We start from the raw sequence: 14,374 nt of genomic DNA on the forward strand, positions 1-14,374 counted from the left end.
TCAAACACCTTGATAATTTTATCATTTTAATATCTAAAAAAATTATTAATATACCCTTCTATATGAAAGCTATTAAAGTTGTTTAAGGTAAAATACTTTGATAATATTCCTCTTAGCAAGGGGGACAAAATTAATCACATAGATGGTCTCTTAGCAAGTGCGTGCTTTAGAGTAGTGGGATATGGATGAGGCAAGAGCAAAGCAAGTGGGCCTTCCAGCTATGGTGCAATGATAAAATTATTTTGTAATTAATTAGATATTTATAAATCAATTTTTTAACTACTGTAAATTAATTTTCTTTAATGAAAAGACAATCTTAGAATATTGAGCAACATGCTATTTAATTTGCACTTCCCAAAAATTTTTATGAGGGCGGATTGATCATCTTCAAAATTAATCAGTTTAAAGAATTGGAAACCTCAAAAAAAAAATGAAAGTCAAAGCTCTACAAAACTTAGGAGAGGAGAATTTCAAGCTCTCAAGTGGATTCTCTACTTTGGCCTTCAATATCCCCAACACTAATTGTGGCTAAGATTAGATGACAAAGAATATACTCATTAAAAATCACATATTTACAAGTTACCTTCCTTTGTTTCCATTTTTTATTATCAAGTACTTTATTTTTAAAAATATTTAAAGTTGTTTTAGTCAAAGTTGTTAATTATAACCTTTTTGTAAAGGTAGGTATTTTAGAAACATAGAGCATCTTTTTGATGTGTTTTTTTGCCTTGCTAGCTATAAGATTAAGATAGGAGATTAGAAGTTGACTTAGTTCCCAATCATAACCTAACTCGACACTCCTAAACCCTAAACCTAAAGCACAGAGAGAGAGAGAGAGCACTGACTGCACAAAGTGCCTTTGTGTTTTATATATACTTATTTATTTTATCTGCAAAACAGTACATCAAGTACGTACAATCTCAACTTGGAGCTTGATTCTATCTTTGTCTCTTTGTTTCCCCCTGGAAAATGAACATGTTCTCTCTACCTTCTCTCTTAAGATTGTCCAGGACATGCACTTCCCACACCATGCATGGTCTCTTCTCTAGCTAGGGTTTATTTTAAGTGAGATTCATACATAATGGGGTCAAACACTCGATCACAGCTACCGTTGGCCATGGATTGTGCCTCAATCACCACAAAATAAATTAAAGAAGCAAGATTCATCCAATAACTACAGTTGCTGTCACAAGAAGATATAGTGCTCAAGGTTAATTTTCACCACAACTTTCATCTCCACTGAGCATAATTTTATGTTATCTCCAGTCAGTGATCCAGGCCATATACCATTTTGAATGACTTACAAACCTTTTGGTGTGAGAGACTACTCTGAAATGATTATTAGTAGGTAATCCCACCGATAACCACGATAAATAAGTTAATCACAACCCGGATGTCCTACCGTTGAAATCACCAAGTTTCTCTGATAAGTGGTTGTCAATCAATTGAAGCATGCTTCCCATTAATGTGCAGGGAATTCATATGAAGAAAGCAAGAACATAATGAGAACAGTCCACTGCCTTTGACCTCTAGATTTGTAGATATGTCTGTTGAGGTAATATTGCCATATTTTCAATTAGGTTTTGCACAAAGATGTGCAATGCAAGATAATGGAGACAAGTTCTAGTGCCAAATCTTTTACTTTATTTTATATTCATTTACATTTAGTGTTTTTCTATTGCTGAGTGATCGATCGATGGCACTTTGTGACATCTTCTTATATAAACAAAGATCAAATGGGAGCTCAAACTCGCATCCCATGGCGCCGGCAACTAGCTTGGAGAAGCCTCAAGGCGAGGAGAAATGGGTGTGCGATTCCTCCGTCGATCACAAAGGCAGGATTCCTGACAGATCCGCTACTGGAGGTTGGAGAGCATCCTTGTTCATCATAGGTATTGTTCCGCGTCGTCGTGTTCGATCGATTTGTGTTCTTGATATATATATACGATCATGGTGACTGGCGGCGGCTGCGCAGTGATCGAGTTCGGTGAAAGGCTGAGCTACTTCGGGCTGGCCACCAACCTCATCATGTACCTGACCAAGGAGTTGCATGAGGATCTGAAGACGGCCGCCAAGAACGTCAACTACTGGAACGGCGTCACCTCCATGATGCCCCTCGTCGGAGGCTTCGTCGCCGACGCCGTTCTCGGGAGGTTCTTCACTGTCGTTATTTCCTCTCTCGTCTACATCGCGGTAAAGTGCAGAGATTCTTTCATCAGATTTCCCTCGTCGATGAGAGAATAAGATTTCTTGTGTATCGCAGGGACTCACTTTGCTGAGCTTGTCACAATTAGTCCCTCGCCTGAAACCGTGCGACGCGGCCGCTTGCGGCGGCGGCAGATCGATGCGCGTCCACGAGGTCATCTTCTTCTTGGCCATCTACTTGATCTCCGTCGGGACCGGCGGCCACAAGCCGTCTCTGGAGAGCTTCGGCGCCGACCAGTTCGACGACAACCACGCGGAGGAGCGCAAGCGGAAGATGTCCTACTTCAACTGGTGGAACTTCGCCCTCTGCGGTGGTCTTCTCTTCGGCGTCACCGTCATTCCCTACGCCCACGACGCAGTCGGGTGGTGGCTGGTTGACGTCGTGCTCACGGCCACCATGTGCTTCAGTCTGGTCGTCTTCGTCGCCGGCAAGACGTTTTATCGGTACCGTGCGCCGGTTGGAAGCCCGTTCACGCCGATGGTCCAGGTCGTAGCGTCGGCGCTGGCCAAACGAGGGCTTCCTCTGCCGTCTGACGATGGAGAACTTTACGAGGTTCCTAAAACAGAGCAGTCCAGTAGGAGGCTCCTCTGCCACACTAACAAGCTAAGGTAAGAACATGCGTGTTCAACCAATGGATTCCATTGATATGTTGATAAATTAAATTTGTTAGGTTCCTCGACAAAGCCGCCATAATCGAGCACAAAGACGACGCGGCGGCCTTCGCCGTCGAGAAATCGAACCCATGGCGGCTCGCGACGGTGACTCAAGTCGAGGAGCTGAAGCTAATAATCGGCATCGTTCCTATTTGGCTGACGGCGCTGCCTTTCGGCATCGCCATGTCGCAGTCCTCCACCTTCTTCATAAAGCAAGCAAGCGTCATGGACCGGAAGCTCGGCGGCTTCGAAATTCCGCCGGCCTCCGTCTTCGCCCTCGGCGCGGTGGGCATGCTCATCACGGTGACGCTGTACGACAAACTCCTGGAGCCGGCGGTGCGGAGGGCCACCGGGCAAGAGCGAGGCGTGAGCATCCTCAAGAGGATCGGGGTGGGCATGACGCTGTCGGCGGCGGCGATGGCGGCGGCAGCGCTGGTAGAGCGGAGGCGGCTGACGGCGACGGCGCCGATGACGGTGTTCTGGCTGGTGCCGCAGTACATGGCGATGGGGCTGGGCGACGGCTTCGCGCTGGTGGGGCTGCAGGAGTACTTCTACGAGCAGGTGCCCGACGGGATGCGCAGTCTGGGGATCGGCCTCTACTTGAGCATCTTCGGGGTGGCCAGCTTCCTCAGCAGCCTCCTCATCACGGCGGTGGACCGGGCCACGACCTGGTTCGCCAGGGACCTCAACGGGAGCCGATTGGACTCGTTCTACTGGTTGGTGGCGGCTCTGAACGCCGTCAACATCTGCGTCTTCGTGTGCATTGCAAGAAGCTATTCCTACAAGAGAGTACAGAGCAAGGTAGCAGTGGTCGACTCCCCTGAAGCCGACGCCTGAACTGAAAACGGAAGATTCGACATCGTTGTACCAATTCCGTGCAAATGTAATCTGAAGGGCATGCATCTGATTAACAATAAGTTATCAGTCGATCTAGCTGTAAACTCCATGAGAGCTTTTTTAAGTTTAAGAACAGTGGAAGCTACAGTCTCCAGGTCGTCCTCGGTAGAAGCGAATCGACGCAAAACTCGGGCGCACCTCCCTCCTCTCCGCGCGCGCGCAATCAAGTAAAAGATCCACCTACCTGCCTGCTGCACACCTTTAACTCGAAAGCCAAACTGCCCAATCACCCAACAACGCGCGGCGGGCGGGCAATGAAGCCCCTCGACCCTCGCCGGGGACCGGACGAGGTTTTGGCAGCGAGCGCCGACAGTGATCCCTGAGCTAAGTGCGTACAGTCCATCCAATAGCGGGCGGACACCTGGTTCCGCCAACGAGTACGACCCGTGGTGTGTCGCCCACCCCCCACCTCGTCGCTGCGGGCCTCTGTCCTGTTGGCTTTGGCAGCTTATCGCTGGCTGACCAACCTCGCTGCCGCGGCGGGCTCGCCGACGGCGTACGTATGTGAGTGAGAGTGACAGTGAGAGTGAGAGACGGCGTCCCACGTGTGCGCCGGGCGGCCTGGATTGTAATCTAGTACTGTAGTACAGTGGCGGCTTTTAATACAACTAGCAGTGATCAGAGAACAGCGCAGCGTAAAGGAGACAAGATGGGAGAGTGAGATTCATTATTATAGTTAAGAGAGGGAGAGAGAAGGCTATAGATTAGAGATTAGATCTCATCTCATTTTAGATAGATATGAATATGATCACCAGTCACAACTGAACCATATTCCTCATCAGTGGCTCAGCCTTTGGCGAACTGTTCATACGCTCGCTTTCTTTCTTTCTTCGCTTTCTGCTCTTTTTTTGTGACTTGATCTGTGGAAAGCAAGAGGCAAAAATATAGGGGCCTCCGTCGTTGCTCTCTCCAGGGCGGAGCTCAAGATTACACTGAGCACCCACCGAGAATCAGATAGAGGTCATGGCTTCTTCGGCGGCGGATCGGTTCGGAGGCGGCGGCGAGGGAGCAGGAGCAGGGGATGAGCAGCTGCTGCTGCACCACCGCCACCACCATCCACAGATGTACTATCACGTGCCGCAGCACAGCCGAAGGGAGAAGTTGCGAATCCCTGCGGCGGCGGCGGCGGCGGAGGAGGAGACGTCTCCGGCGTCGACCTCTCTTCTGCTCCTGCACGAGCCCGGCGGCGCGGCGGCGCCGATCTACTCGGCGGGAGCGAATTCCCTGACTGCCTTCCACTCCGCCTCCACTTCGCTCTCCTACTACCACAATAGCTACGGCAGCGTCGCGCAATTCGACGGCCACGGTGCGCTCCCGGCCGCGCCGCCGTCGCAGCAGGGGCCGCGCCGCCAGATCCCCACGCAAGGCTTCTCCCTCTCGCTCTCGTCCTCCCCCTCCGCGCGCCCGCGGAGCCACCTCGCTGGCCGCCCCGCCCCGCTCGGCCCCTTCACCGGCTACGCCGCCGTCCTCAACCGCTCCCGGTTCCTCGAGTCGGCGAGGAGGCTGCTCGAGGAGGTGTGCCAGGTGGCACCCAGCCAAGCCTCCGCCGACGGCGGAGGCAGCACTAGCCGCGGCGCCTGCCAGCCGGACTTGCTCCTCGATGCGGATCCGCCGCCGAGGGAGCCGTCGTTGGTGGACGACCACGGCATGGGAGAGGACGTCGCCGGCGCCGGCGCCGGCTCGGAGCAGCAGTGGAAGAAGACCACGCTCATCTCAATGTTGGACGAGGTAATTAAGCTGCCTAATTAACTTAATCCGAGTATTAAATAATAATTTTTTCCTCATTTATCGTGCTAATTAACTACTACTGATCGTCTTGATATGACTTGTTAAATTTTTTTCTTGTCGATGTTATTAATATTATTCTTCTTCTATATCTCTCCTTTTGGATTCTCTTGATTCAGTGCAAGTTTCCGAGGAGAATACTTTATTGCAGCAGTAGTATTTTTGCCCTTGTGTTCTATCTTGTCAACTGGTTTTCAATCAACAGCTGTAAGAACACTTCCATCTTTGAAATGGATGATATCTTTAAAGAAAAACAAAAACACTGTGCAGTATTATAGAGGTTAAATCTACTTCAAATTAGGGTTACAGTTATCAGTGGCAATAGAATTCATCTTGTTGCCCTAGACAGTGTAATATGATTTGCATGTTGAAGGTATCATCAGTTCATGATCCTCATCTAGTCTGTGATTAATTATATAACATAGACATACTTATATGAAACTAATCGAAATTGCAATCTTTTCTTAGATATGCTTTTCTCTTATCTTAGGGATACTTGACATAGAGTTTCTAAGTTGCAACATTAAAATGAATATATTTTTGCACTCATAAAGAACACAAACCCTAGAGAATATAGTTTTAAAAAGTTGTGCCTTTGCTACATAATACATTAAATCAGTGAAATAGATAATGTTCATTTATAAAAACTACTAAATTTTATTACTTACAGTACAAAATCATAGATTGTTTACAAACTTTATTATACTAGTTATTTGTTAAGAACATAATTGGTAGCTTTCCTTACATATCGAGCTTTTGGGATAATTAGTCAGCCAATGAGTTTTAACATGGTACCAGAACAAGAAAAACAAGGTTCGTATTAGCTTGGCCGTCGTCTACACTGCATATGAGGCTGTGCGTGTAGTATTACTACCTTTCTGAATCATATTTATGGTATGTAATATGGTTCTTCGATTGTAGGTCAGGTCCTTTTGAAATAGTTTTAAGTTTCAAAATTGGCACCATTATGAGGATGTGATAGAATCGTTGGGCTCGTTAAATTAGAGTATGAGACATAATATAAGATCATAGATATCAATTATGATCGTTTTCATAATATTAAGTGTAAGTGAGATATCTTGTTGCCTCTTCATCCACAATGAGCAAGTGCGAGCTAGGTGAGTCGTCAATTTAGCGAGTAGTGACAAGGATGAATGAGTGATCGTGGAGCTCATGGTATATCTTTAGCTATAGTGAGGCTAACAGATTGAATGTGAGATTTGAGCAAGTGAAGAAGACAATTCCTCTAGTGCGACTTCGCTAGAAGTCAAAATTGGGATGAGTCTAAAGTCGGCTAAATTGGTTGAGTCTCCAAAATTATCTTTATTCAACTGAATTTCAACTTATTCCATCCATTTTTTCATTATTAATTTGATGAAGTTTCATTTGATTCTATCCAATTTCTAGTGAAGCTTAACTCATTTGTAGTTTAGTCTTTTCGAAGCTGTTTTTTTTTACCGTTCCCATCAATCTTCATAAGATTTCCAAGTTCTCGAGGAAGATCGTATAGATCTTTTTCAATACCTATGCAATTCGAGCAATTTGTGTCAGTATAGGCATATTTTTGACAATTATGACAGACATTGTCAAAGAAGATGAAGCAAAACTAGTTCTTGTAACTTCAATCTGTTTTAGTCGACAAGCCAATAGGAGGAAGTATTATATAAACAAGCATTGTGCAAGAATATAATTATAAGATTAAACATTGAGTACCGAGAATGCCTAAACACCAAGAAAATGAAGTTCATCCTGTCTGTAGTCCTTATATTTTGCTTGTTGCATTAGAGATTACTATTCTGGTGATCAGGGGAGATAAAGCTCACTTGTCACAAACCATCTTGCCAATTGCAAAGTTTTTGAAGCCCGAGAGGCATTCGTCGAACATTTTGATTGTCATCTCTGATTTCTGCCTTTCCAACTGCTGCTTTTTCAGGTCTGCAGAAGATACAAACAATACTATCAACAAGTGCAAGATGTTATCACATCTTTCGAGTCAGTCGCGGGGTTGAGCTCAGCTGCTCCATATGCCTCAATTGCCCTCAAAATCATGTCCAAACACTTCAGATGCCTGAAGAACATCATCTCCGATCAACTCCACCAGGTGAACAAGGGCAACAAAGCCGTCCGAAGAGAAGACATCTCAACCTTTGGTCTACTAAACAACACTGGATTCCTCCAAAGACCAACCAATAGCACTGACCATCCCTTGGCAGCTCAACCACACATATGGCGGCCGCAAAGGGGCCTTCCCGAACAAGCAGTGTCCGTCCTCCGGGCATGGCTCTTCGACCACTTCTTGCATCCGTAAGTAAACATCTTCTTCTTAGCTGAGGCACAACTTACTAACAATGCTTTGCATTTCAATATGGTAAGTTTACTGCTCATGCAACAAGATAAGATAGGGTGATCAATGATCTGCACTATAATTTAGTAGGGTTTGCTATGGTTTAATATTGTTTTAGTCCTTGTTGCTCACAACTTTTGGATAAGTGCTTGGTTATTATATTCTTAGAGGCCCATTGTTTGATCATAGTTAAGTAATTTTGCAGGTATCCCACTGATGTGGACAAGCATAACTTGGCTAAACAAACTGGTTTAACAAGAAACCAGGTAATGGTATTACTAATTAGTTAACACTAATCGTGTTATTTAATAGCTTAATTATGGTTTTAATCATGGACAGGTCTCTAATTGGTTTATCAATGCACGAGTCCGTCTTTGGAAGCCGATGGTCGAGGAGATCCACTCGCTGGAGATGCGCCAGAAGAACAAAACAAGCAGTCACCAGCCACCGCCGTCGTCGAGTGGAGTGAAGATTTCACCAGCCCAGGGCAATGCCGTGTCGCTCACCCTCGGCCTGCAGAACAACAATGCGGCTCGCTTCGCCGGGGAATCACTGCCGGCGAGTGCGGCGAGCCGGTTCGGGCTGGAGGAGTGCAACGACCCCTATTTGGCGAGAGCTTTTGGTAACCAGGAGAGGCAGTTCGGGAAGGATCGTTTGCTGCATGACTTTGTTGGGTGATCGTTTGAAGTGGATAATTAATTAAGCTTGTAAGATCGGTTACGAACGTGTATTTATTTATTCAGGACATATTAATTTACGATTCTCTATTTCATCGTAATCAATTCAGTTATGTTCCGCGTAATCAATTCAGTTATGTCCCGAAGCTCCGGCAAAGATGCTACTTGAGAGCCACCCCTGCCTTCCGAGACGCCTCTGTTTGCGATGGCCAGCTGCTTACAAATAAATACACTCCATCGATTTAAAACCAACGATCTCGATTGCTTTTCTTTTGGATCGGGATTTTATGATTTCCTAATCCTACGGCCGAAAAAACATGAACCTCCCCTACCAAAAACTAAAGAGACCCATTTAACACTCGCGGTGCTTCGTTTGGGCGGCTTGTTCTGAGGTCGACGACGACGACGCTGATATTGTCCGTGCTCCGCCGCGCCAACGCTAGCTTCGTCAATAGAAGCGCCGCGTCCGAGCATGCCCTGTCGGAGCCTGTTTCTTCCTCCTCTTCCCTCGTCGCCACCGCGGTCCTCGCCCTCGGGCCGCTGTTCCGGAGGCACGTCCTGGCGATCTCGCATGCCATTTCGTTGCTCACCACGTCCCAGAGTCCGTCGCTTCCCAGGATCAGACACTCGTCCTCCTCCTTCCTTTCCGTCACCGTCACCTCTGGCTCTGCTATCACGTACGGCTTCAGATAGCTATCGCCTGCAGAGTTATCAAATGAACTACCAGAAGCTACGCAGAAGGGGAGGAGGTGGTGGAGGAGGAGGAGAGGTTTAGCTTACCTATCGCTCGCGACATGGCCAGGACACCTAGCACTCTGGCGCCGTCCCAGTAGATGACTCGACCACCGGCCGCCTCGATCCGCCTCAGCTCGTCTGGTCGGTCCGGCTACCAAACATTGGGAGCAAAGTCGTCAGGATGAATCGTGCAGAAAAAGGGGATTTTGCAATCGGAAGCTCACCTTATGATCGGAGGAGAGAGGGACGGGCACTCCGTCGCGGCAGAGCACGGCACGAGAGTCGCCGCAGTTGGCGACGACGATCCTTGTCGGCTCCACCACCGCGACCACGGCGGTGGAGCCGACGTGGTCGCACTTGGTCTTCTGCATCTCGCACCGGCAGGACGCCACCGTGCCTGGCGCCGACCCTCCGTTGCAACAGGCAGCAGCCTCCGCATCCATCCGCGCGAAGCTGATCTCCATGATGGCGGTCCAATCCAAACCCTTCCCGAGCATCGATGCCGATATTTCCTCCACCACCATCTCATGCATCCGATCTCTGCATGATTCCGCCACCTGAAAAGGCCGGCACCAATTTGCCTCATCTGGTAACAACTAAAGAACAGAGACAAAAGATCGGAAGAGATAGACAAGCTTGCCAAACAAAAACTTACACGCGAGCCTCCATGGCCGTCGTAGACGCCAAAGAAATGGTGACGACGAACGAAGTCTAGGCGAACAGTAACGGCGTCCTCCATTTCCCTCCTCCGACCGCGGACCGATGTCACCCCATACCTTGGACACCCATCCGCAACCACCGACTCCAAATCTCTACCTCTGCAAGTACGCTCCGACACCATCAATGCTGCTCTCGTCCTCTGTGTCGACCCATTCCTTGCATCCTCTCCGTGGTTCTCAACGTAGTCGCAACCAGGATCCACTCTATGCCGCTTCTTGCCCGTATCCTCCGCCACCGCAGTGACGAACCTGAACCGCCGCGGCCGGGCCTCACCGACCGATGCCGAGGAGACCTCCGTCGCCTGCTTGCAGATCTCGGCCATACTCTACCAATCGAGAGCAGATCGAGGCCTCTGCATCCAAAATCCCTCACCTGCGGGAGCCTTCCGAGGGATGAAGAACGAGGGAGAGAGGAAGAAGAATAAAAATGCACGGTCCGAGTTCGTCAATGCCGGCCCGCAACAGAGAGGACGTGCCACAGAAACGGGGCAGCTGGCGGTCACAGTCACGGTCACGCTACCGTCGTCGCCTGGCGCATCTCAGCCGTTCATCTGACTGCCCATCTGACGCCGGGACGCGTGGGTTGGTTTGCCGTGGGCGCTTGTCCGACACGTGTTCCGAGCGGCGGGGCTGCCTCTGCTGTCTTTTTTTTTATTATTCTTTTCTTTTACTGGAAGGGCACGGGCACGTGTCCGTGGTGCGGAGATATTTTCAAACTCGGAGGTTAGGCTAATGCAAAACGTGGCGCGGTGCGGTTACTTGCAGGAACGTGTACGCGAAAGATGGGTAGCGACTGCGACGCCGCGAGACAGATACCCGGCAATAATGGCGCAGATCTTTTGGTTGAAAGCGAGGTGGTTGGTGGAGAAAGAAAGGAAGTAGCGGGACCACGTGGGTTTGTCTGCTGTTTCGGTGCCGGAAGAATTAGGGTCAATGAGGCGCAGATATTGTGGTTATATTTGAGCTGTCAAAATGGGTCGGGTCGAATATGGTCTGGACTTGCCGGCCTGAAGTAAAAAAATAATAATAAAAAATCAAATATCATATATTTGGTGAACGATTAAAGTTTGAGATGACTTGAGATAAGATTGAATCGACTTCCACTAGAACAACATCAGTCAAAATATCATTTTAAATACTATAAATAGAAATAGAAAAATAAGAGGAACTCATCTAACAATAATTCTACAACGGTAGGATTTTCTCCCATGATTCCATTTCTCATATTGTATCTTTCATTTTATTTTAAATTTTAAATTTTTATTTATAAGTTATAGTGGTATTTCTAAGTAGACCTTTCCGCCTGTTGCCCTCTCTCTCTCTCATGTCTAAGACAAATCTCAGCCACTGGATCGCGCTCATCCAGGGCTCCTCCCGCCAAGATCTCCACCGCCGCACCCTCCACCTCTTCCGCCAGATGCTCCATCAAGGCTTCGCCCCCGACCGTTACGTCCTCCCCACCATCCTCCGGGCTTGCGCCCGCATCCCCGACTCAAACACCGGCCGAGCTCTCCACGCCGTCGCCCTCCGCTCCTGCCTCGACCACGACGCCTTCGTCCGCAGCGCCCTCATCGACATGTACTGCAAGTGCGGCCGAGTTCCCGACGCCCGACGCCTGTTCGACGCAACGCTCAACAGGGACCTGGTCATCTGGAACGCCATCGTCTCCGGCTACGCGCACCATAGCGCGGCAGAAGCCGCGCTGGTTCTAGCCGTCAAGATGCCGCCTTTGGGGTTAAAGCCCGACCTTGTCACGTGGAACGCGCTCATCTCCGGATTCGCGCACCAGGGCGAGAATGAAATGGCCACGGAGTTGTTGAGATCGATGCAGTCGGATGGGATAGAGCCCGACGCGTTCTCCTGGACCTCCATCATCTCCGGCCTTGTGTTCAATTTCAAATACGATAAAGCCTTTGAGATCTTTATCCACATGGTGAAGATTGCAAGACTCCAGCCGAGCTCAATCACCATCAGTAACCTCTTGCCAGCTTGTGCCAATGCAGCGGATTTGCGCCGCGGGAAACAGATTCACGGCTTCGCTCTGGTTGCAGGAATCGCAGAGGATTTGTACGTTGGCAGCGCGCTGATCGACATGTATACTAAATGCGGCCTCGCTTGCGAAGCGCGCAAGGTGTTCGATGATATGCCGGACAGAAGCACTGTTTCATGGAATTCTATGATATTCGGCTACGCTAATGAGGGCTGCTGCAAGGAAGCAATCGAGCTCTTCGATCGAATGGGAAGCACAGGAGCGAGACCGGATCATCTTTCATTCACGGCCGCTCTGTCGGCTTGCAGTCACGGCGGAATGGTCGAGCTCGGCAAGCGATTGTTCCACTCAATGCAGGTGAAGCACAGGATTGAGCCAAGGATGGAGCACTATGCTTGCATGGTGGACATGCTGGGGAGAGCAGGCGAGCTCGCAGAGGCCTGCGATTTTATCGCAGAGATGCCCATGGAGCCGGATGCTTTCGTATGGGGAGCATTGCTCGCGGCAAGTCGGAACCACAGCAATATCGAGCTCGCAAAGTTGGCAGCTTCGCATTTGCTTAAGCTCGAGCCGGAGAGCGCAGGGAGCTGCGTGCTGCTGTCAAATGCTCTAGCAGACGCTGGGAGACATAGAGATGCTGTTCAGGTGAAGAAACTAATCAAGAGAAGGAAATTGAGAACGTTGATGGGTCGCAGTTGGTTGGAAGTTGCATCAGTGTGATATGAAATGGTATGTGTAATTAAAAGGGCTTAATCCAAGGAAGTTTGCTTTTTGATTCGTCAAATTAGCTAGTTCATCAGTAGCAATGATCAGGAGAAATAATTGGAGTGATCTGCTGTTCAAAGCAGCAACGAACAAAATTAAACTAGCTCAGTTGAATGATGGGGAGTCTCAAATCCATGGAAATTCCCACCCATCTGGTAGCTTTTAACGAAAGGCACCATGACCATGGAGGTTCCGTCGGGAGCATGGTGGCCGTGGTGTAGGGAAGGGGAACGGTTTGCGGCGGCGTCTGGGGCGGTTGGTGGTGGTGCTCTCGGAGGCTCTGCGGAACGGGCGTGGAGGCAAAGGCGCAATAGAAGGGAGAAGGACCCTCGCTGGAGAGCCCCTCCTTGCTCCTTAGATAAATGCGGTACTTTTGAAGGTGACTCGCGACGTTCTCCCTCGTCAGGCCCTCCACGTTCATCAGCTGCATGATGGTCTTCGGAACGGCGTTCTTGGTGCCGAGGCGCGTCACGACGTCCACGAATCGCTTGTGGAGCTGCGGCGTCCACACTACCCGCGGCCGCTTCTGGCTCCTCGCCGACCTTTCGTCGATCGAGTTCTCCGTCCACAGGGCTGACAAGGCCTCGACTCGCCGACGCTTGGGATGGGGACTCTCTATTCCATAGTTCACTTTAGGCACCACACGGCATCGCTTCTTTCTTCTTCATCGCCTTCTTCTTCCTCCTCCCCGCCTAGCCGTCGCTTTCAACAGGGGACTGGAAAGGAACGAAGTGCCGGAGCGAGGAGGCGGAAACAGGGGAAGGGAAGGTGCTGCGGTTATCTAGGGTTTTTTTTTTAAAAGACATTGTGAAATATCATCATTTCATTTGAATTATTATATCTACGTGTCTTTTAATTAAAAAGATATAATAATTATATTATTTGATGAAAAAAATATATTGACTAAGATGTCAATCTCTTTATAAATATTTAAATTTTTAAAAGATTTTAAGTATATTTTGGACAACTCAATATTTTTTTATTAGATATTATGTTGAGAGAGTTGTTGTATTTTGGAGATAATTTATCAATAAAATTCATTAGTAAATTTTGAATAGTGAGGGTAAATAAAACTTTAAAGGAAAAGTATTTCGATACACCTCAACTTAAGCATTTCGATACACCATAAATTCCAATCTTCCTTCAATCTTTAAGGTTTTATTTCTACATTGGAAATTGAAAAAAATATGACATCTTTTTTCAATTCAAATATTCAACTCGATCGATTTGATGACACCAATTTTACCTGTTGGAAAGGAAAACTATTCTTTCTGCTTACTGCTTACTGAAGGTTGTATATAGTCTTGATCCAAAGGTGGAGCCATTTCCAGAACTAAAAGATGATAATTTTGATACAGTTAAGGTTGCATGAAAAAAGCATGAAGAAGACATGGTGATTTGTTATGGTCATATTCTCAACACTCTCTAAGATAAGTTTTATGAACTCTACAACTCAATTGAATCTCTAGTAGAAATATGGAATGCACTTATACAAATAAAAAATTGAAAAAGAAGGTATGGACAAATTCCTTATCTTAAAGTATCTTGATTTGTCATGATTGATATCAAATCTGTTCTTGATCAAATACATGAATTGATTCAT

General features: G+C 47.9%; 4 protein-coding genes and 1 pseudogene across 4 annotated transcripts; 3 read left to right on the plus strand and 2 right to left on the minus strand.

The window, feature by feature from the left end:
- The first annotated feature begins 1,759 nt into the window (after nt 1–1,759).
- On the plus strand, nt 1,760–3,788 carry LOC141847348 (protein NRT1/ PTR FAMILY 5.6-like). Its single transcript, XM_074735375.1, has 4 exons — nt 1,760–1,892; nt 1,976–2,193; nt 2,264–2,814; nt 2,877–3,788. Exons 1-4 carry the CDS (start codon nt 1,760–1,762, stop codon nt 3,694–3,696), a joined length of 1,722 nt encoding a protein of 573 aa, XP_074591476.1. The 3' UTR covers nt 3,697–3,788.
- Nucleotides 3,789–4,508: 720 nt separating this feature from the next.
- On the plus strand, nt 4,509–8,625 carry LOC141847349 (BEL1-like homeodomain protein 8). Its single transcript, XM_074735376.1, has 4 exons — nt 4,509–5,484; nt 7,475–7,845; nt 8,091–8,151; nt 8,225–8,625. The coding sequence occupies exons 1-4, from the start codon at nt 4,720–4,722 to the stop codon at nt 8,561–8,563; spliced, it is 1,536 nt and encodes a 511-aa protein (XP_074591477.1). The 5' UTR covers nt 4,509–4,719; the 3' UTR covers nt 8,564–8,625.
- A 176-nt stretch (nt 8,626–8,801) lies between these two features.
- LOC141847627 (putative protein phosphatase 2C 68) lies at nt 8,802–10,421 on the minus strand. The gene is given in 5 exon segments (XM_074735678.1): nt 8,802–8,948; nt 8,951–9,262; nt 9,343–9,448; nt 9,522–9,854; nt 9,953–10,421. Coding segments are annotated over 5 exon segments (1,239 nt in total). The 5' UTR covers nt 10,340–10,421; the 3' UTR covers nt 8,802–8,847.
- Nucleotides 10,422–11,234: 813 nt separating this feature from the next.
- On the plus strand, nt 11,235–12,965 carry LOC141847118 (pentatricopeptide repeat-containing protein At5g59600). The gene has a single exon (XM_074735097.1). It carries the CDS (start codon nt 11,341–11,343, stop codon nt 12,724–12,726), a length of 1,386 nt encoding a protein of 461 aa, XP_074591198.1. The 5' UTR covers nt 11,235–11,340; the 3' UTR covers nt 12,727–12,965.
- LOC141847545 (transcription factor BOA-like) lies at nt 12,867–13,577 on the minus strand (annotated as a pseudogene).
- Nucleotides 13,578–14,374: the final 797 nt, after the last annotated feature.

This window comes from Curcuma longa, chromosome 16, assembly GCF_044706935.1.
Source record: "Curcuma longa cultivar G26 ecotype Majalengka, Jawa Barat chromosome 16, ITB_CL_G26_1.1, whole genome shotgun sequence".
NCBI lineage: Eukaryota > Viridiplantae > Streptophyta > Magnoliopsida > Zingiberales > Zingiberaceae > Curcuma > Curcuma longa.

Bases quoted from the DNA above. Each gene is read 5' to 3' on its own strand.
- LOC141847348 (XM_074735375.1), top strand. From the start codon at position 1,760: ATGGCGCCGGCAACTAGCTTGGAGAAGCCTCAAGGCGAGGAGAAATGG. The intron at 2,194-2,263 runs GTAAAGTGCAGA...TGTGTATCGCAG, and splicing joins CCTCTCTCGTCTACATCGCG to GGACTCACTTTGCTGAGCTT. The intron at 2,815-2,876 runs GTAAGAACATGC...TAAATTTGTTAG, and splicing joins TGCCACACTAACAAGCTAAG to GTTCCTCGACAAAGCCGCCA.
- LOC141847349 (XM_074735376.1), top strand. From the start codon at position 4,720: ATGGCTTCTTCGGCGGCGGATCGGTTCGGAGGCGGCGGCGAGGGAGCA. The intron at 7,846-8,090 runs GTAAGTAAACAT...GTAATTTTGCAG, and splicing joins TTCGACCACTTCTTGCATCC to GTATCCCACTGATGTGGACA. The intron at 8,152-8,224 runs GTAATGGTATTA...AATCATGGACAG, and splicing joins CTGGTTTAACAAGAAACCAG to GTCTCTAATTGGTTTATCAA.
- LOC141847118 (XM_074735097.1), top strand. From the start codon at position 11,341: ATGTCTAAGACAAATCTCAGCCACTGGATCGCGCTCATCCAGGGCTCC.